Source organism: Lagopus leucura, unplaced genomic scaffold, assembly GCF_019238085.1.
Source record: "Lagopus leucura isolate 7727_CA_CO unplaced genomic scaffold, USGS_WTPT01 Super-Scaffold_73, whole genome shotgun sequence".
In the NCBI taxonomy this organism is placed as follows: Eukaryota; Metazoa; Chordata; class Aves; order Galliformes; family Phasianidae; genus Lagopus; species Lagopus leucura.
This window is the reverse complement of record NW_024962252.1, coordinates 63,654,085-63,674,658: the sequence shown is the minus strand read 5'-3', so window position 1 is coordinate 63,674,658 and position 20,574 is coordinate 63,654,085. Positions and strand designations below refer to the sequence as shown.

Sequence of the window (20,574 nt, the reverse complement as noted above, 5' to 3'; positions counted from 1 at the left end):
GCAGGCGCCCTCCGGCCGCCAATGGGAGCCGACCGCTCCGTGCCGCCTCCCTGCGCTCGGCGCTCGGCTAGCGGGGCCTGGAGGGCCGGAAGCGGCGTGGGTCCGGCGGCCGGCGGCGTGCGGTGTGGCGAGTGCCGGGCGGAGGTTGGGGGGCTCTTATCTCCGCCGGACGTTTCGCCCGGCCGCGTTTCTTCTCCGTTCAGGCTCGGGGCCCGTGAGGTGTCCTCATGGCGGCCATCTACTCCGGGGTTCACCTGAAGCTGAAGAGCGCCAGGACCCCATGGGAGGACAAGCTGAAGCTCGCTCGCTTCGCGTGGGTTTCCCACCAGTGCTTTCTCCCCAACAAGGAGCAAGTAAGCGTGGTTTGGTAGCAAACGCGGGCAGAACCAGCGTCCCCAGCGGTGATGGGGACGGAGCTGATCTTGAAGGTCTTTACAACTTCGGTGATTCTGTGGTTGTATGAGTCACTAAACCCAGAGCTCGCTGCTTAGAGTGCTCCTGAGTGGTGGTGCGGGCCTGGCTCTACGTGTCTCATGTGCAGAGACTTGCCCTCTCCATAATTTTTTTTCCCCTTGGGCTGAAGTTCTGGTTTCCCTGTGTGAGGGCTGCCTCGTGCTGCCCCTCCAGTGCAGAAGCTCGGTGGGAACTGCGCTTTGCACCGCCTGAGAGCAGCTTGAATTCTTTTTATTTCGATTCCTTATAAATTATGGTGTAGCCCTACACCACGTTTTGAAATCAGCATTTTAAGTCAGTAGTCTTCAGCCTCTTCCAATTTGTAGATCCAAATTCCTAGGCTTCAGTTTTGATGTAGTAAATTTAAACCTGCCAGGAAGAGGATATCAAAGTTACCCCATGTATTATCTGTGTTTGCAAGTCTGTGATTTAAAAGATTACCTTTGTTCCTTAATGTCACCCATTAGCATTGTTGTCTCAGTTGAAGAAGCTGATGAGAGGACTTCAAAGTGTTAACTGTCCTGTGAGCACAGGGCCAGCACTAGATTTAGAATTAAATGTCCTAGGATTTAGGTGGTGCCTGAAACCTTCAAAAATAGACTTTTCTGCCCATTCAAACCCTTTCTGCTTGGACATAGAGCTCTTCTCAGGGACTGAGTGCTGTATTTGTGATTAGATACTAATTTTGTCATATTTTCACATTTGTGATTTTTTTTTTCTCCATTTGTTAACAGGTATTACTTGATTGGGTAAGCCATACATTGGTTTCATACTACAATAAGAAACTTGAACTGGAGGATGAAGTTGTTGAGAAGCTTTGGGCATATCTAGACAATGTTATCCGTAGTAGAAGGCTACAGAATCTTTTGAAGAGTGGGAAGACGATCACTCTCAGCTTTTCAATTGCACAGGTAATGAAAATGATGGGTATTTTGTAATGTACTGAATAGCAATGCCTGTCTCCTACAATATGTGACCTTTCCTCACGGGATAGAGTGTTACATGAAATAAATAATAATTAACCTGATGTTTTTTAGGACCTCTATTAAAAACTCTTCTATTTCTGTTCTACAATATGGTTTGTATTTGTGTGGAACTAAGACTGAAAAAGGCAGGGGATTCTAATAATAACCTCCAAGTTAATCTGCTCCTCTGTCTTTCACGTCTTCAAACTGTCTGAGTGGGAACTGAATTAAGTATTTAATTCAGGTAAGTAAAGGTTTGTTTCTGTATGGTTTTCTTGTATGTTATTTAATGTTTATATTACCATTTTGCCTAGGAGTCTTAGGAGTGATTTTCCCCTAAATGAGGGGCTCCTCTGTGCAATTGGCATGAGTACTTATGCACTGCTCTGTGCTGTTCAGCGGACCCAGTCTCAGATCTTGCAGCTTTTCATGATGAATCTGAATGAGTTGTCCTTATGATTTCCCCTTCCACTGGGAGCTTAGGGCCCTCTCTCACCGCAATAGACCAGCTTGCAGTGCTGTCATGTCCCTGTCTGTGCATCTCTGGGAGATCTATGTATGCCTACGGGAGCTTTAACCAGCATTCCTTGGTGTCTGTCTCACCTGTGTTGTGTTTCTGGCCCAATTCTCCCCAGTTTCTCTTCACTGGAGGAACCTTGCCTGCTAGATATGTGAATGTGGATGCAGATTATTGTGCCGTGCTGTTTGTCTCACAGCTTTCCCAAATTAATTTTTAGTTTGCTCACTGTGAATTGCATTAAACCGAATTAGTGGTGGCATCAAATCATTATTGAACTTAATCACTTTGTTATTTTAGCCTCAGATGAAAATCTATGGAGGAGACTTCAGTTACAATTTAACTAAGTTCAGAATTGAACCAGAAAGTCTAACTTACTATTTCAGCATCCTGGTTACAAAAATGATAGAACTCGTGGATGGCTGTTGAAGACAGTCAAAGTGGCTGAAAAAATGACCTCTTCAGTTGTACACTAGTTGAAAGGAAGCATGGGAAAGCAGTCATTACCTGCTGGAATTGAGTTGTGAAGTACAGAAAATTGTTTGAATGAGAGGGGGAGTGGAGAAAGTGTACTGATTTAACCATGTGCTGAGTGTGAAGATGTCTGACTGAAGATTGGTTAAGAACTGTAGGCCAGGATGCTATTAAAACTATTTGGAAGTGAGAAAAGCGAGCAGATATAAAGGGGAACAAAGGAGAAAACGGGGAGAACACAAAGTTTAAGAAAAGAAAGGGAAATGGAAGTTCAAGTTAAACTTGTTTAAGTAAACTTAAGTAAAGTTATTTGGAATTGCGTATCTCTTAAAGAAAAGAGAAGACACTGCTTTAGTTTCCAGGTATTAGCACTGGAAGCTTTGGCTTCTATTGCAATGCAATGATGATATTTAGTCATAGACATTTTTGCTTGTGGTAGACTTTTTGAACCAAAGAAAGTGTGTTATGTATGCTTTTTTGTTTGTTTGTTTGGAACATAATTTGGGGGACTTAGCAAGAAGAGAGGAAATTTTCTCTCCCCTCTCTTTCTGCAGGATTACTATTAGGATGAAATAGTGTATAGCATAGTGTATGCTGTTTCTGGTAACATCTGTACTAAATGAGGGGTTCCTGTGTTGCAAACAAAGCTCACAGTTCTGGCCAGATGAGCTTCTAGTCTGAGACCTCTATGAGAGGCCCAGCAGCAGCTGTTGGCAAGTCCCTGTTCCTTTTTTCTTGCTTCCAGAGCTCACAGAAGAAGTTGTTGGTTTATTATGATGAGCTTTGTCTTTGTGTACAAAATTGATTGTTTTTTTTTTTTTTCTTTTTCTTTGAACATTCAGGTCATAAATGAAAGATTATCGGAGGCCTGCTCTCAAAAAAAACAGCAAAACCTTGGCTCGGTGCTGAGTTGCTCCAGCGGCATCCTTTCTACTCCTTCACTCTCCATCATTTACACAGCAAAGAGTGAGCTCTTAGTTGACCTCCTCAGCAAGCTCTCTGAGCTGGCATGTCAGCAGCTGGCTTCGGAAGATGCTGTGGGCTCCCAGTTGTTCAGCATCCTCCACCTTACCTTTGTGCAGTACCTCCTGATCCAGAGGCAGCAAACCAACCCAAACCGTGTGTTTGGGCAGGTGACAAGCCACTTGTTCCAGCCATGTCTGCTACTGAGGCACTTTCTGACCACACGGAGCTGGACACAGTCAGATGACAACCACGTGCGTCAGTATTTGAGCAGGGAAATCCGAAATCAAGTAGAGACATTGTTGCAGGCTGGATTATTCCAGCCTGAGCTCTTCTTGTCCTACAAAGAGGAGTTGCTGCCAGAACGGGAACCTCAGGAGAAGAAGAAAGGAGCTTTGAAAAATCTCTTGCTTCCAGTAAACACTGTGCAGACCAAGTTGAGGAGTGGCTTTTGTGAACCTGCCATTCATGGACCAGTTGTGGCTAGTGCAGTGTCCCTGCTATATAAACTCTTTCTGGACTCATACTGCAAGGCAGAAAACCACCTTGTGTGTTTCCATATGCTTACCAGGCTTTTTGACTGTCTCAGGCTCTCTGGCCTACAGCAGAGTGTGGGACAGGACACGCTTTCCCCTGCAGACTGGAGCACAGAGCTCCTTGCTTTGGAACAGCTTCTGAACTTGGTGCTTAACAATGATATCTATAACATTGCCAGTGATCGCATACGGCACAAGGAGGTACAGTTTGGGTTTTACTGCAAGCTGGCGCAGATGTTGTTGAGTCACTCCCAGGCTTCCATCCCAGCTTGGTTCAGGTGCCTCAAAGTTTTGCTGTCATTAAACCACCTTATAATAGAGCCCGACCTGCTTGATTTAGTGGCCTCTGCTTGGGTTGATGCAAAGGTGTCTGAGCAACGTGCAAAGAAGCCCCAGGAGGCTCTGATCAACACCATGTTTCAGACATACTCCAAGCTGCGGCAGTTCCCACGACTTTTTGAGGAGGTTCTGACAGTCATTTGCTGGCCAGCTGTCGATGAGCTGAGGCTGCCTGTCTTGTCTGCTGGATTGACAGTGAAACTTCGCGAGTGCCTCCTTGAGCTGCCACCCAACCAGATTCTGGACATTGTGTGTCTCTTAGTGGAGAAATGCCAGCTCCTTATTCCTGCAGTTGAAAGGTCTGTTGACATGGCCTTGAAACTGATGTCATTGAGCTCAGTGCTGCACACTTTTCTGTTCAACATGAGGAGTTTAGATGATGTCACTCCTTCCCCTGTGGTTCTTCGTATGCAGAATCTGCTGGCCAAGATGCAACAAGAAGTAATTTGTCCGCTGATAGAGCTGCTGAAGGCTCCTAGGAGAGAGGAAGAAAAGTCAGACCTTTGGCTAAGAAAGGCCAGTGACTCTGCTCTCCTCCTTGTTTACACTTGGGTTGAGGTAGACACTTTGTTTAATATTAGCTGCTGTAAATATGTGTCTTCATCAGCTGAAACTGGTGGTGCTACTACTGCCTCTGCTGCAAAGCCCTGGGACATTTCGACTTTCATTCCTGGTGTAGAGGAGCAGTGTTGGGAGAGAGTCATGGAACTTGCAAGTAGTTTTACCTCCACTAGTAAATACTGCTTAGAACTGCTTGCACTTCAGAAAATGAAGATGATTCTAATGCAGACTCAAGCTGACGTACAGGTCCTTCAGCAAGCTGCAGCTTTCATCATAGAGTCTGGGAGAGCTAGCATGAGCAGAGGAGAATCTGAACCATGGGATGGAGATATCTGCGCAATAAATGATCTCACCTACCCCACGGCACACTGTCACCTCGTCATCTCCAACCTGACTATCCTGTTGCCATATATTTCCCTGAAAAATGTACAGGACATTGCAGATGTGCTTTTGGAGACGGTAGTATTGACCAGATCACAGGAAACTGCCACAGACCAGGAGCCTTCCATCAGCATTGGAAAGATCTGTCTCAGTTTGATGCACAGTTCCTTTCTCCCTGAGATGAAGGTTCTACATTGTGCTTTTCTGACCAGCCTTATTCATCAATTCGCGAAGGTGCTGCCCTCTGCTGCTCAGGATTCGGTAGATCAGCCGCTTCTGCAGCTGTCTGCAAATGATATCTCTTGGCATGAAGAAATTCTGGGTCCTTGCAAAACGACTGATGCACTGTCAGAAAACAAACAACCGAAAGATGAGCCCAGTTTATCTTGGAAAACTCTGGAGAAGGTTGCCCAGTGTATATTACTGTTAGCAAAAAATAGTTCCCCTGTCATCCTGAAGGAAAGTCAAATAGAAAGCTGTCTGACTTTGCTGGAAATTACTTCTCTTCTGAAATTAGACAGTCTTCTTCCCTCTGACTGTATCCGGTGTTTTTTATTGTTGCTGTCCCTGATAGCAAATACCAGGACTAGTGCCTCCTGCAGCAAGCTGTTATCACTGAAGTTTTTAAGTACCTGCTTCCATCTCCTCAGATGTCTGCAAGCTGGCAGGAATGCCAGCTCTGTTTTTAAAGTTTTTCATGCCAGTGATATTCTTGAGGCCATCTTAACGTCCCAGCTTACAGCTAGTAAATCCTTTGCTGATACTTTGACTGTTCCTGTTTGGACAGAATATCTCCAGGAAGTCCAAGCCTCTTTGGAACACTTTCTTCAGATGATTGTTGAAAGAAGGCAAAGTGTGAGGCTTAACTTGGAAAAGTTTGTCTCTTTCCTCTCAAGCTGCAAGCCAGATGTTGGTGCAGTGAAAAGCAAATGCAGGAAAAACTGGAATCCCGCAGCTGAGCAATTACTGCTCTTGTCATTCACCACACTGTGTCACGTCCTCACACTCTATCTTCAGCAGCAACCAGAAAAGAAGCTGCAGTCTACAGACATACTGTCTGCTTTGTTGGAGCCAGTAGTTCAGCAGATGGGAAAAGCTATTGAGCATGGTCTTCAGAGTAACACCCCAAACCACCATTTGCCTGTAGCGTTTATACCATCTGTCATGACTCTTCTCAAGGCAGATTTGAGCCATGCTGTCAGAAAGGGCTGGCAAAAGAATCCTGAGGAGTCCTGTGCATTTTTGGAGCAATCTCGTATTAAACTGTACCAAAAGTTTTACTCTCAGATACTGAGAGAGCTGCCCTCTGCAGGAGGTCATCTGCAGTTCCTTCAGTCTGCCTTGCGGTTTTTAGCAGTCTTCTGCTCAGTGCCAGAGCTGTATCCTGGAAAAGAAAATGCAGTCACTGTTGTTTTTGCTATCCAAAAGCTTCTCACTGGTATGAAATCTCCCTTTCTTCGCTTCCCTCACTAATTTTGCATGGCAGAAGCAAGTTTAAAGCTGCTTATGTAAAATACACAGCTGTTAAAAAATTCTGTACCTGTTTACGTGAGTTAAAGCAGTAGGCTATCCTTTTTTAAAAATGCTTAATAGAAAAATTATCAGGAAGGCCATGTTGTAGTACCTGGACCACAACAGCCGTCTGATCTGATAAGGATCTTCTGGAAATTGTAAACACCTATGGCTTATTCATCTTTTAGTTCTTTATTGCATATTGCACCGAAAGGGAGTATGGCTTATTTGAAAAGGTTGTGGAGTTGAGTGCAGGGCACTGTGAGGGCAGGGATTTCATATTAGGACTAGGAACTATCAGGTGATGTCTATCATTATAACTTTTTTGCTGACTTCTCCTCAATCTGTGCCTAGCTTTCCTAGTGTTAGATTGCTGAAGTGCTTTAACCTGAGGAGATGATTAATCACTGTAAAAAGCTTTTTTTTCTCTCATTTTTTTTTAATGAATAGATAAGGTATTACATAAATTGAAATATAGATTCCTGTTAAGGAAGACTTTTTTTGTCATTGACACAAATCCAGTGGATACTTGTGGAACTGAGAAGCAAGCCTTCACAGTAGTCTAAGATGTAAACTCAGGACTGTCTATGTAGTAATAATTGAGGAAGTGAAGAGTATGACTGGTGATCAGTAGAGATCTGAACTTTCTCAGCTTAACGCCCTTGACTTATGATGGCTTTTTGCCCAACGCTTGTAGTACAGCCTGACAGCTTGTGTAGCCCATTTTCTTGGCTTCTGCACAAGCTTTATTGTAGCATTTCCATGTTTCTGAGAGCTTTTTATCAGTATGGTGACTGCTCTGTAAACTCTAGGGTAGTGAATACTTGAGAACAGCAATTCATTGCAATAGTGGTGGTGGTGGGGATAAAGGGAATACTTGGGGCCCATTATAAATGGGTTGAAAAAGTACCCACATTGCTGTTTGAAGTTCTGATTCACCTTGTTTCTCCCTGTGGAAGTCTCTGTCTTAGAAACTGAAACTTGCTTGTTCAATGTGCAGGTCCTGTGATCACAGTTCAGGTGATTCAAAGTATAGAGGTGGAGCTGACAGAGGTGGTTGTACAGCTACTGGGAAACTGCTCTGCTGAAGAATTTTATGCCATAATGAGGCTTTTGCTGCAGGGACTTGAAATGAGGAACACTTGGCAACAGAAGGCTAAAGTAAGGAATGAGCTCAGTTTATTGTCAAGTTCTTTCTTCAGTTTTCTATAACTTGAAAAAATGTGTTAACTGGATGGCATCTGCTTAAATATTTTTTCCTCTTTCTGCTTTGTGGTTTGGTCAAATTAATTTGTGTGGTTAAAGAGTTTGGTAACTGTGTTGAGGTATGCTATGGACGTGAACTGAGAGAGGTGGAGTGTTCATGGAAACTTACTGGAAAAACTTTCTGACCATTTTCATAGAACTATAGAATACTTTGGATTGGAAGGGTCTTTAAAGATCTTCTAGTTCCAACCCACTTCATGGGCAGGGCTGCCACCCACCAGCTCAGGCTGCCCAAAGCCCCATCCAACCTGGCCTTGAATGCCTCTAGGGATGGGGCATCCACAGCTTCTCTGGGCATCCTGTTCTAGTACTTCACATTTCCCCCCTATCATCTTACCTAAATCTCTCCTCTTTTAGTTTAAAACCATTCCCCTTGTCCTGTCATTATCCGTCCATGTAAAAAGTTGGTGTTTCTCCTGTTTATAAGCTCCCCTGAAGTACTGGAAGATTGCAATGTGGTCTCCCCAGAGAGCCTTCTTTTCTCTAAACTGAACAAGCTCAGCTTTCTCAACCTTTCTACATAGGAGGAGTGTTCCAGCCCTCTGATAATCTTCATGGCCCTTCTTTGGACCTTCCTACAGCCCATATCTTTCTTGTATCTGGGGCCCTGTACTCCTGATGGGGCCTCATGAGGGCAGAGTAGAAAGGGATAAACCCCTCCCTCTCTCTTCTGGCCAGTCTGGATGCAGCCCAGGATACTGTTGCCTTTCTGGGCTGCACACTGTTGGCTTATGGCAAACTTGCCATCCACCAAGTTCTTCTCTGCAGGGCTGCTGTCTATGAATTCTTCTCCCAGTCTGTACACATATCTGGGATTGCTTCAACTCAAGTGCAGTACCTTGCACTTCACCCTGTTGAATCTCATTAGATTCACATAGGCCCGCTTCTCAGGTTTGTCCAGGTCCCTCTGGATGGCATCCCTTAGTTCTGTTGTGTCAACTGCACCACTCAGCTTGGTGTCGAGAGTACACTCAATCCCACTGTCTCTATCATTGATAAAGAACACTTGTGTGTTGAAGAACACTTGTCCCAAGATGGACTCATGGAGGGCACCACTTGTGACTGGCCTCCAGCTAAACATAGAGCTGTTGACCACAAGCTTCTGGCTGCAACAATCCAATCTTTATCCACTGAGTAGTACAGCCTTCAAATCTATATCTCTACAATTTAGAGAGAAGGTGCAGGATGACGTCAAAGGCAGATGATATCAGGTGCCCTTCCTTTGTCTGCTACTACCATAATTTCATTAAAGGAGACTACTAGATTGATCAGGTATGATCTCCCTTTGTGAAGCTATGCTGGCTGTCTTGGATCACCTCTTCATCTTGTGTATGCCATTATCTCTCTTCTAGGAGGATCTGCTCCATGATTTTCCCAGACACAGACATGAGGTTCACCAGCCAGTAGTTTCCTGGGTCTTCTTTTCTCCCTTTCTTAAAAATGGGAGTGTTATTTCCTTTTTTCCAGTCACTGGGGACTTCACCTGGCAACCATGATTCCCAAATATGACGGAGAGTGACTTGGTGTCCATATCAGCCAACTCCTTCAGGACTTTGGGATACATGTCATCCAGACTCATATGGACTTGTTCACGTTCAGCCTCAACAGGTGGTCTTGAACTTGCTCTTTGCTTACAATAGGAAGGATTTTTCTCCTCCAGCTGCTGCCTAGAAGTTCAGGGACACAAGAAATTTGGGTAGCCTGACTGCCAGGAGTGACTGAGGCAAAGAACTCGTTGAGTCCCTCAGCCTTCTCCATGTCTGTTGTAACAAATTCTCCCTTGTCATTTATCAGAGAGGGTACGCTCTCCTTGGACTGACTCTTCTGATCAGTGTACCTGTAGAATCCCTACTTGTTATTTTTTTCCTTGCTAAGTGTGGTTCCACTTTAACGACTCAGTAGCCTTAATTCCATGTATTGTCAACAGAAATCACGTCTGTGATGCTGAAGATTTCTGCCATGCTGAATCTTTTCTTTTACTTGCTGATTAGAGGTCTTCTAGAACAGGCATTTAGCAGTCCGCGAGGTTAACTACTGCTTGTCTGTTACTCTCCTTAACAGGTTTAAAGACATTATTTTTTAAAATGATAGTAGTTTTAAATAAAACAAAGGCTGCACTCATGCCTTTGGTATTTGTCTCTAAAATGACTTTTACTTTGTAATAGTAATATTACTACTCAAAAAATACTACTCAGTAGCTTTTTACTATGCCTTTCTCCACAAAAGCTTAAGCAGCAGTGGTAACACATAGAATACTTCAGGCTAAAAAGCCAGCTGCACCCTCCATAGAAAACTCAGTGATTTGAGGTAAAGACTTGAATTAAACTTAGGAGTTATCTGATTGTCTTTTTTCTCAGAAGTAGACATGAATATGCCACTTCAATTCTTGATGGCTGTTTGAAAGTACATCTGGAATTCCTGTATATGCATGTGAGTCTACCCACCTGAGTGCATATAAGCACTGGAATACATATGTAAGTGCTCCAAGGTTGATATACAGTGACAAGACCATTTTGGTTTGTAGTGTGTTTCTTTATTCGGTTTGTCAAAACCAGATTTCTTTTTTTTACACAAACAAAAGTCTTGCTGTGAAATGCAGCATTCTTAGTATATCTTAGTATGCCAGTGTCCCTATACTCCTCTGGCTTCCTTCTGCTATGTAGTGGCTGCTAAGAAAGACTTTCCTTTCTTAAAAATCACTTCAACCTTTTCATACAGTAAGTTGATTCTAAATGTAGTAGCACTATGAATCACACTGAATTTCATTGAGCTGGTAATTATTTTGCTATTTCCAGAGGGCTGTGCTGGTGGAAGGACTTTCATGTGTCAAGGCTCTGGTGATGCTCAAAACTGTCACAGCTCTTTTGTGCTTGAAAGGAACCAGTGCACCTTGTACCATGACTGATTGTCAATCTGCTTTCTGCAGGAAGTATTGTCAGCTATTACGCTAATCAAATTGTTGCTGAGCTGCCCATTAAGTGGAGACAAAGAGAAAGCTTTCTGGTTTGCCAGCCCACAGATAATCACAGCTTTAGCCGTAAGTATCTATTTATTGTAACTTCATTACCTATCCCTTTTATTTGTTGGAGTCCGTAGTAATTGCATCTGTAACATGCACAAAGGAATACTGGAACAAAAAAGTATTCGTACCACATTTGCTGGTACTGTCTTGTGTAAATCTTTTCTCACTGCTGTCTGGTAAACCTCCTCCTGTGTGTAAGTCATCCACTTCTTATTTTTAATAATTTTCCTGGGACTGCAGTGTGTAATCTGGAGCTTGGAAGATGCTTGTTAGGCTGCAGAGAGAGACTCTGGATCTCCTGTCCTCCTCCTTCCTGTATAAAGGAGGAGGAAACCATCAGCTGTATGTCACAGAAAAAGCTAACAGCAGCAAAACAAACAGACAAAAGAATGAATATGCTTATATTAAAAAATTCACTGATTTTAGAATAGGAAACTTAACTGACAGTAATAAAATTCAGGCTTTATGTCCTTGACTGTGCAGCATCCAAACCTAGTTATATAGGTATTTTTTCTTCTATGGTGATTATGTGTCTCTATCTGGACCACTATTTGTCAGATGCTGGCTCTACAGTGCTGGGAAACAGAACTTGTAATTTCTGCTCTTCCTCTGCATGCTTGCAGAAGAGAGAACTGGATCAATGCACTCGTGTGAGGAAGTGTAAAGAAATGCTGGCTACTGTAGTGTAGAGTAGTCCACTTTATCAGGAGGCTGGGAAATAGTTACAATTCCACATTATAGCAGTGCTCACCTGAAAAACATCACATGCATCCTCTGTTCAGGATGCAGTTACAGGAAAATTGCTGAAAATGAAGGAGTCTCTCTGCAATCTAGCTTGCACCAGTCTAGTTCTAATGACTCAAGTCAAAGTACTGTGGTTCTCTGTTTTTTGAATGCTTATGAAAGGTGGCTGACACATTCTTTCTCTGTTTCTTGTGTAGCTGCAAACCAAAGAGGCCTGTCAGGACCAGTCATTGACTTCCAACATAGTCGTACCTATTCTAAAGACTGCAGCAGCTCTGCTAAGGCAAGGAGAAAGGGTTCTCTTGAATCCGCACCATGTGGCGTTGGCATTCAGTATCCTCCTAACAGTCCCACTGGATCATCTGAAGACAGAGGACTATGAGAATGTCTTTCTGGGAGTCCATGAAGTGCTGTTTTCTATAGTGCAGTGTCACCCAAAGGTATATCTCTGAGGTGGTGGAAGAAGGAAGGAAAAAGCAGAAAGAACTAAGACAGAAGCTGATGATCAGAAACTTTTAAGAGTTGTCTTGATATTATTTGTCCTGCTTGAGTGAAAGTGCTTTGTACCACTTTTCATGTAGGAACCTCAAAATCACATCACTTCAATTACTACTCTGCTGTCTTATGCTTGCTTTGTGAGCTGTCAGCAGCAGATTGCTTTTCCAGCGAGGTAATGTGCCTTTGCTAAAAGCCTGTGGTAAAAGCTGCCTATCCAGACTCTTTTCAGTGTTCCTGAACCCTGCATTCTCTGAGTATGACTACACAGCTTCTCCACCAGCAAGTGCAAATTCCCTACGCATGGGAGTACAAATTCAAATGTTGCTTTACGGGAGATGGAGTAACTCTAATGTGATGTTTGCTCATTATTTATATTTGAATATGATCATGAGTGTAGACCTGCTCTAGGATTCTCATCTGCTGGAGTCTACTGATGAAGAATGTGAAGATAGTCTTTGCTCCTGATATCTGTATAAGTGTATAACCAAGATGTTATAATTGCAATATAATCAAAAGAGTAAGGCAAAAGCAAACAAGGATCGCAAAAGAGAATAAGTAGAAGAGCTTACCCTTGGGTTGAGCTCACTAGAAGATACCAAAAGAGATGATCTCCAGAAGAGATCCTTCCCCTCTGGTAGCCAGCTCTTAAATAGGTCCAGGAGGGGTGGAGCCTGGCTCCACCCCTTCCGGCAGCACAGGTGAATTGCCTTCACCTGTGCTCCTCTGGCTGACTCAAGGCTCACCTCAGGTGATTAATCAGAGGTTCAGGCCGTGACTCAGCAGTTCCCATACAATAAGCCACATAGTTTCCTTCTCAGGAGTTAATTTCCCTCTTACTATGGAATGCTATACACATCTGTCCTTGCCACACGCTTTACCACATAATCTCAGGTGTTTTTACTTCATGTCTTTGCAGGTGATGTTGAAAGCTGCGCCATCGTTTCTGAACAGTTTTCATCGTCTGGTTGCTTCTGTCATGGTTGAAGGACGTCAGAGAGGGGACAGAGGTGTCATATCTCTTCTACTTTCATACTGTATATGTGCACTATAATTGTGTATATGCTGCGAGAGGAGATGCAGGACAGGGCAGTCTGACAACAGATGAAAAGTCCTCTAAACCTACTCATGGCATTGAAACCATTAGGCCTGTCTGTCCTTTATGTAAATTTGAGGATTAGTTTTATAGTGTACTGCACATGTAAAGATAAATGGAGCTCCTGTGAAGCTGCATCCAGGCAGTACTTTTGGGGGATTAAGGTGTTCCTTGCTGTCTGGCAGGTGATCAGCGTGCAGTAAGACTTGCTTTACCCAATTTCTGCTCTTCCTATTAAGTGATACAAACACTTTATAGGAAGGGGGCGGTGAACTCAGCTGATACATACTAGCACACTTGAATAAGAGTCCTGAACTGGTCCTGCTGAATGTAGCTTTTTGAGGCTGAAACTGTTTACTATGGACCTGAATATTTAGCGGTTTATGTTAAGCGTGCAGCCAAGACATTCAAGTTACTGGGGCTGAGTATCTTAAAATTAAGTAAAATATAGAGACTTTACTGGAAACTGTTGAAGAATTCACATTGACCATAAAGCATGAGTGTCAAAGTAACTTAGTGAAGGATGTTCACAGTCCTGTATTTTTGTGCTGGCCAGAACATAAATACCCTGTCATTAATCATGGTAATCATGGTAATGCTTTGAAGCAAATTGACTTGATGGCTGGCAACTTACCACAGCTTGGCAACTTGTCACAGCTCTCTACTGATGTCCTATAAGTTGTTCCATGTTCGGTTTTATCTCAGCTGATGTGTGTTGCCCACAACTATTTGTGTCTGTATGTTAATACTCATATATATGCATGATGTGTAGATTTCCCTTCTTCCTTGTTTGTATTGGTTCTTCTCATTCATTGCCTACTGAAAGAGTGAACTCTCAGGTGATCTCTCCAGTCTCACTTTAATATCTCTAGTGCTGTGGCTTCTGCTCTTATATTTCACCTAATAAATGTCATCAGAGAGCTTTCTTACTGTGCTATTTCTAAGAGATGTCTTCTGATTTTCTACCAGGTAGAGAATATCGCTTCCTAATCTCCTTATTTTCCCTGGTGTTTGCTGGGTTTGAATCATGGCAGGGACGATAGCTGCTGCTTTCAACTCTTCGGCATATCTGACAGATACCTCTTATATTGCAGTGTGTGTGGATCTAGAATTAGTGTGCTCTTACAAATCTGCCATTGTAAGAGATGTATGTGGCATGTTGTGAGGGTGTGGGGGGACCTCTGAGCTGTGGCTTTTCAAAAAAAGATAAAATGAATAAGCTGGCATTGGCTTTGTGCGTGAGTTTGTTTTTTTAAAGGCATTTTTTACACTTGAATAACAGATTGCAACTTGCTTTCTTTTTCAGGCAACACAGATGAATTTGAAGTTATACTGAAATGTGCACACCTTGTGGAACGGATGTATAGTCACATTGCTGCAAAAACAGAGGAATTCACTTTGTTTTCTGCTTTCATTGTGGCTCAGTATGTGACAGAATTGCAGAAGGTAACATGTTCTGTTTTGAAAGTGCCATGGTATTGGCATATGCCTTGTATGGATACAGTTCTGATCCAGACTTATTTTGAGCAAGAGTTCCTGAGAATCTTTCTTACCCAACTCCTAACAACTTTATAAAAGGGTGGGGTCTAGCTTCTCACAAGACCTACATTCAAATTGCTATTCTCTCCAACGTAATGAATTTCACCAGGATTTGAATGCTGCATGCATTGTCAGTACCTGCTAATTATTTGTGGCTCTAGTCTGGACATGGAGAAAAATACACAGATTAATTTTATTATATTTTTTTCTGTGGTAAGAAGACTATCTGATGCTATGACCACTTCAGGACTCATAAAAAAAACAAAGCATATTACTAAGGGCATTATCCAAATGCCATTTGAACACTGACAGGCATGGGGCATCAACCATTTTGTTAGGAAAGCTGTTCCAGTGTTTTACCCCCCTCCCCCTACCATGATAAAGAACTTTTTCCTAGTAGTTGATCTGAACCTCCTCTAAAACCTGATACCTCATCTGAACCTCACATTCTTTTGAAAGCCAGTTTTGCCATAAAAAAATGTATGGTCAGAGGACCTGCACGAGAGATGCCGTTTTTGTGCACAGTCCCTCAACGGGGAGCTTATAAACAGGAGGGCAACCAACTTTTTATGTGGGCGGGTAGTCGTAGGAGAAGGGAGAATGGCTTTAAATAAAAGGGGAAGTTTAGATTAGATGTTGGGGTAAATTTTTCACTTATAAGGTGCTGAGGCACGGGCACAGGCTGCCCAGAGAAGCTGTGGATGCCCCATTCCTGGAGGCATTCAAGGTTAGATTGTATTGGGTCCTGGACAGCCTGATCTATTAGAAGATTTGGGGGGACTGGAACCAGATGATCTTTAAATTCCCTTCCAACCTAAGCCACTCTGTGAAAAAACTAGGGATGAATTAAGACTAGTTCTGTTCTATTGAACTAGCTCTGAGCTTCACTGAATTTTGTTCACCACTGGATGTAGAGCCTTTACTCAGAGTGAAGCCTGGCTTAAACTATCAAATGACCTTTCAAGTTAGAAGCTTGAGTACAGTCTTGTGAGACTTCTAGGAAAGTTTTGTGTAAATCCTTTTGCTGATGAATGAGAAGTGGTGGATGATAGTTGAAGCTGCAGGTTGGAATATATGCATGGAACCTATGGATGTGGAAAAGTGAATTTGTGTAGTGACCTACAGGAAGCTGTGACAAAGGAGTCTTTTCAGTCTCTGACAGAACAAGTAGGTGATGATTTGTTTCACCATTAAACTGGTGAGAATTGATGGATATCAGAGGAAAGGGAGGACTCAGCATGCTAGTCTTGAAGAAATGCATAGATATATTTTATGTTGCTCTGCAGAGGGAGAGAAAAAAATACTTTAACTGTTTATCTCATCAAAGTCTATTTGAGTGGCTTTTAGCCTATGTCTGAAGACCTTGAGTGGTCTATGAAAGGTAAATGAGAAAAACATTAAATTTAAGTTCTTATGTGGGTATCTGCACACTGACTTGAACCCTTTTAAAAATGTGCAAGCTAAAACTTACAATAGCTACTGGCCCAAACACTTTTTCCCAATATAGCTGTGTAGTAGTTCCCTCAGTGCTTCCTTTATACCAGGAAATAAATACCCTAGTGAATTGTTTTGCTATAACCTAAAATGTTTCCTTGCTAGAGTGGTTGGCATCAATAGCCACTTACACACCGTTGACCATGCTTTTTCCTTTTTGTGTATAAACTCTTGCTTGAGTCAGCAACAGTGAAAAGCCTCTTCACGCTCTTAATGTCTCACATCAGGTGCTCTGTAATGCTTGACAAATTGCTTGTGCTAACTATATAGACCATAAAACACTTACAAGCGTAATTAACTGCCAGTTAGTAGTGGCATCTGTTTAAATCTTTGCTTCTGCTTCCCACAGCGTCATTGGAGGGTGTTTATAGGAAACTGTACTGCAAAGCAAGAATGGTCCAAATAAGCCATGGGTACAGCCTAATGATGTGAAGGATGTAAACTCTGGGGTATCTGCTTGTCCCAAGTGGCACGTCTCATCTACAGTGCCAGTATCTGTGGGTTTCTCTGTCCTCCTCAGCTCTAGGAAGGAAAAGATAAATCCAATGCATTCACTGGGAGCTGCAGTGCACAACTGTTCTGTTATTTCTCTTTATCACACACTGAAGTAACATCCTTTACAAACCTCCTAGTAGATCAGCTGTCAAACTTTTGGATGTGCAAACTCTTCAGGGTCATAGATCAAAAGAAAGACATATGTGCTTTAATGCCCACTGTATGTTTTTTTCCCAGCTATGTTGGCAGCTCTAATAAAATGTATTAGCTGTTTTGTGTTTAGGGCAGAAAGAGCAGGATCCTGTCACAGTGATTAGGAGTGCACTTCATTAGTGGAAAGTTTATTAGTTGCCTCAGGAAGAAAGAAGTCTGAATTTTAATGACAGCCTTTATGTAATTTTCATTAGGCCTGGAGTGCAGAGGCTTAGGTCTGGAGGCATAAAGCTAATTTTAGGATTCAGCAAAGATAAGATACAATTCTGTGGCAAAAATAATGTGGTTATGCCAGAGGCCAGCACTGCAGAAGGCAGCGAGGCATTTAGCAAGTGATTTGTGAGCACAGGACAAATTCCAGTTTCCCTGAAGCACCAGAGGGCTCTGGAGTTGTCCTCTTTGTAGTGCGTTGTTCTACTGGCTGTGGCGTTAAGCAGAAGGAATGTCAAAAGCAGGGCACTGAATCCTTGCTTGTATTTCCAGTTCTCCCTTCAGCTTCCTGCATGATGAGGTACTTGATTTCCAATATTAGATCAAGGAAATTCATGTGTCGCGAGCTTTTGGAGGACTCCTTTTATTAAAGCTTATATCTTGAAATCCTCAGATACAAATTGCTAGAGTATATCCAGTTGGTAAGTTATGGCTACCCAACATGAATCAGAGTAGCCTAAAGTTGGTGCTTGTTTGATACTGGAATATAGTAGCATACAGCCAATAAGATGTACAGAACCTATTGAAATATGTAATCCAGAGCAAATATTTTAGGGTTTTCTCATTGCACTTTTTCTGCTGAGGAGTTTTCATATGATTCCAGAGATGATCAATGTCTTTGCTGCTGCAGCAGTGCATATAGTAGCAGTCGTATGCATTTTACTGCAAAGGGCATGCTTGTTCTGCAAAACATATTTGCAAAAATCAGGAAAATAGTGAATAAGATGACCCTTCAGATTGTATTTAATGGACTATTCCAGATGGTCAGATGCATTGAATAAGATGTTGTCAGCACTTAATGTACACCCACAATGGGAAGGGTGTTTTCTTGCCTTTTTGTCCTTAAGTCTAATGCGTTTTTTTCCTCTTGTAGGTAACTTTGCACCCGGCTGTGAAGAAACATCTCACAGAGGGGATATATCACATCCTTGACCTTTGCATTGATCAGGACATCAAATTCTTAAATGCGTCGCTGCCAGCAGGTGTAAGGGAGGTCTTTAAGGATCTGTACAATGATTACAACCACTACCACAAAGCAAAAAAACAGGGGGAGGAAAAGTTCACTGCATGATAAATTCTGTCCAGTGCCACATAATCAGTTATGAAGTGATCTTGCAATGTGCAGAAAATCCTGTTTTTTGTGACCAACCTTTGTAAGGGGGCATGGGGAGGGAAAATAGCCCCCCTCTGTGCACGAGTGGCAGAACTGCTGCACCTGTGTAGGCCCCATGTGAACCTGCTGGGAGAATGCTGCAGACTGGCTGCAGATCTCAGGTTTCAGGCTTTGACACATCGTGTAACTTTTCTGTGGAAGCAATAGTCTGGTGTAAAAGCCCACGAGGGCTATAATTCACAAATACGGTAAGCAGAATTAAAGCAGTTAGAATACATATTTTTATATGCTGTAACTTTACATTTTTTTACTGAAGAACTTTGTGAATGCTATATAGCTGTTGAAATACTGTGGAAATACATGTTTTCAAAATTCTTTACTGTATCTTCTTACTTGGTTGGTTTTGCGTTGAGTCCAGCCCTGAGCAGCCTTGTCTGACCTACTGAGATTCCTTCCCATCAGAATCACCTTGTGATCCTCTTGATAATCAGAAAGACTGACAACTTAGGGCTTTGGTCAATTTACTATCATAAAGCAGTTAACAGCTATCTGAGCTGTGGTGGCCCTCACTGTGCATTATTATCTTGTGACAAACTCTACATATCAAGACCTATCTGAGACCTCTTTGGTCTAAGCTGAGCCCTGTTGCTTTGCTTTCATTCAATGATAAAAGCAAGCCCTTATTGCAACTCAGCTGACACTAATAAGCTGTCATAAATTAATCATAATCGAGCTTGTAGGAAGATTTATCAAATAAATTTCATTAGCCAAACTACAGAATTTTATTACGTTGAAAATGGTGCAGACTAAAATCTGAACTTTTTCGTAAAACAGGCTTCACATATGTATACAGCAAGAACTCATTACTCAGAACTTATAATCTCCCTTAGATTATAGGGTGGACAGGGGAGGAATGGAATGTACTTGGCTGGGCTGGGAATGTTCTTCATAGCAGCTCCTCTGGTGCTGGGCTTCGCATTTTTGTTTAGAAGTGCTGGTAATGTGCTGCTATTTTGGATGTTACTGAATGGTGCTTGCAAGCATTCAAGGCTTTCTCTCCAGGCTTCTTACTGGGAATGCAAGGAGCACTATCTCTGGTCCAGAGGATGACATTTAGCTGGCACAGGAGGGTCTGTGTGGAAAAAATGGAGAACGTGAGCAGGGCTGAGGGGCAGCTGAAGGAGTTGGAAGGGCGGTTACTGCTGCATTAAACTCCTGGGGCTGTGGGACAGTAAAGTGGTTTTCAGAAGGGAAATGTGTTTGAGCTGGGCTGAGCTGAACGGGCTCTGAGGGAGGAGGGCTGCTAGTAAAAAGGGGGTGGTTATGGACAGTGGGAGAGGATCTGGAAAGAGTGGTGAAAAAAAGAACTATGTTTCAAGCGGGGGAGGAAGGAAGTGAGGTAGCAGCTCTGGTTTGCAAGTGTCAGGGCTCCCTTGATGTAGCCATATGGTTGCAAGCCACGCATGCAACTTAAAAGCTCCTGAGTGCAGACCACAGAGTAAATAACATCTTACTCATCACTGTACAGGAGGTAAACTACTTGGTATCAGTTTTATTTCAGCAATATTAACTCTTCAATTATTCTAAATTCTATCTTGGCTTGGAAATGAAAATGTGTAACTGCCTTATGTGGGCACTGGTGACAAAAATAGCAGTCTTGCTATCAAAAGGACACAGGGCTTGAATGAATGCAAAATGGAAACCCTGCCACAATTAAACCTTTATTTCAAGTGTGCTATGTGATCACAGCTTATCCCACAGTCTTCTTCCTTCTCCAGCCTGACCATCAAAATTCTCAAACACAAAGCAGTATTGCAGTGTAGGAGTTACAAAGGGGTTAAAAATAAGACAGTATTTCATTTGCCAATCCCATCTCTTTGTCCAAGAGCTGCTCTGGGTTTTTTAGCTGGCATAAATTAAATAATTGGCATAGGACCACGTGCTGAGAAAGCAGGCTTTGTTGCACAGTACGCTCCCGTTGGGGTGCAGTGTTCCTCTTTTGTCACACGATGGAGCCATCCTGCAGAGATGCAAAGATACCACAGGAAATCCTATAGTTTCAAAGTCATCTTTCTTCTAGACTGCTAGCTCTGAGCACCAGGCAGCTGGAGGACTTGCAAGAAGCAAACTAAAGGACTGGATATCATCCTTCCTTCCAGCCAAGCATTAATTGCATGGTCTTTGC

At 42.7% G+C, this 20,574-nt stretch overlaps 1 protein-coding gene across 2 annotated transcripts; it reads left to right on the top strand.

Annotated features, from left to right (window-relative positions):
- Positions 1-106: 106 nt before the first annotated feature.
- On the top strand, positions 107-18,764 carry URB2 (URB2 ribosome biogenesis homolog). Of its 2 annotated transcripts, XM_042890789.1 has the most exons (9): positions 107-353; positions 1,188-1,364; positions 3,252-6,627; positions 7,702-7,862; positions 10,894-11,004; positions 11,931-12,173; positions 13,148-13,238; positions 14,631-14,770; positions 18,150-18,764. In XM_042890789.1, exons 1-9 carry the CDS (start codon positions 228-230, stop codon positions 18,345-18,347), a joined length of 4,623 nt encoding a protein of 1,540 aa, XP_042746723.1. In that variant the 5' UTR covers positions 107-227; the 3' UTR covers positions 18,348-18,764. The 2 variants fall into 2 exon arrangements, with proteins under 2 accessions (XP_042746723.1, XP_042746731.1); XM_042890797.1 differs by lacking the exons at positions 10,894-11,004; positions 11,931-12,173; positions 13,148-13,238; positions 14,631-14,770; positions 18,150-18,764 and adding an exon at positions 9,139-9,338.
- Positions 18,765-20,574: the final 1,810 nt, after the last annotated feature.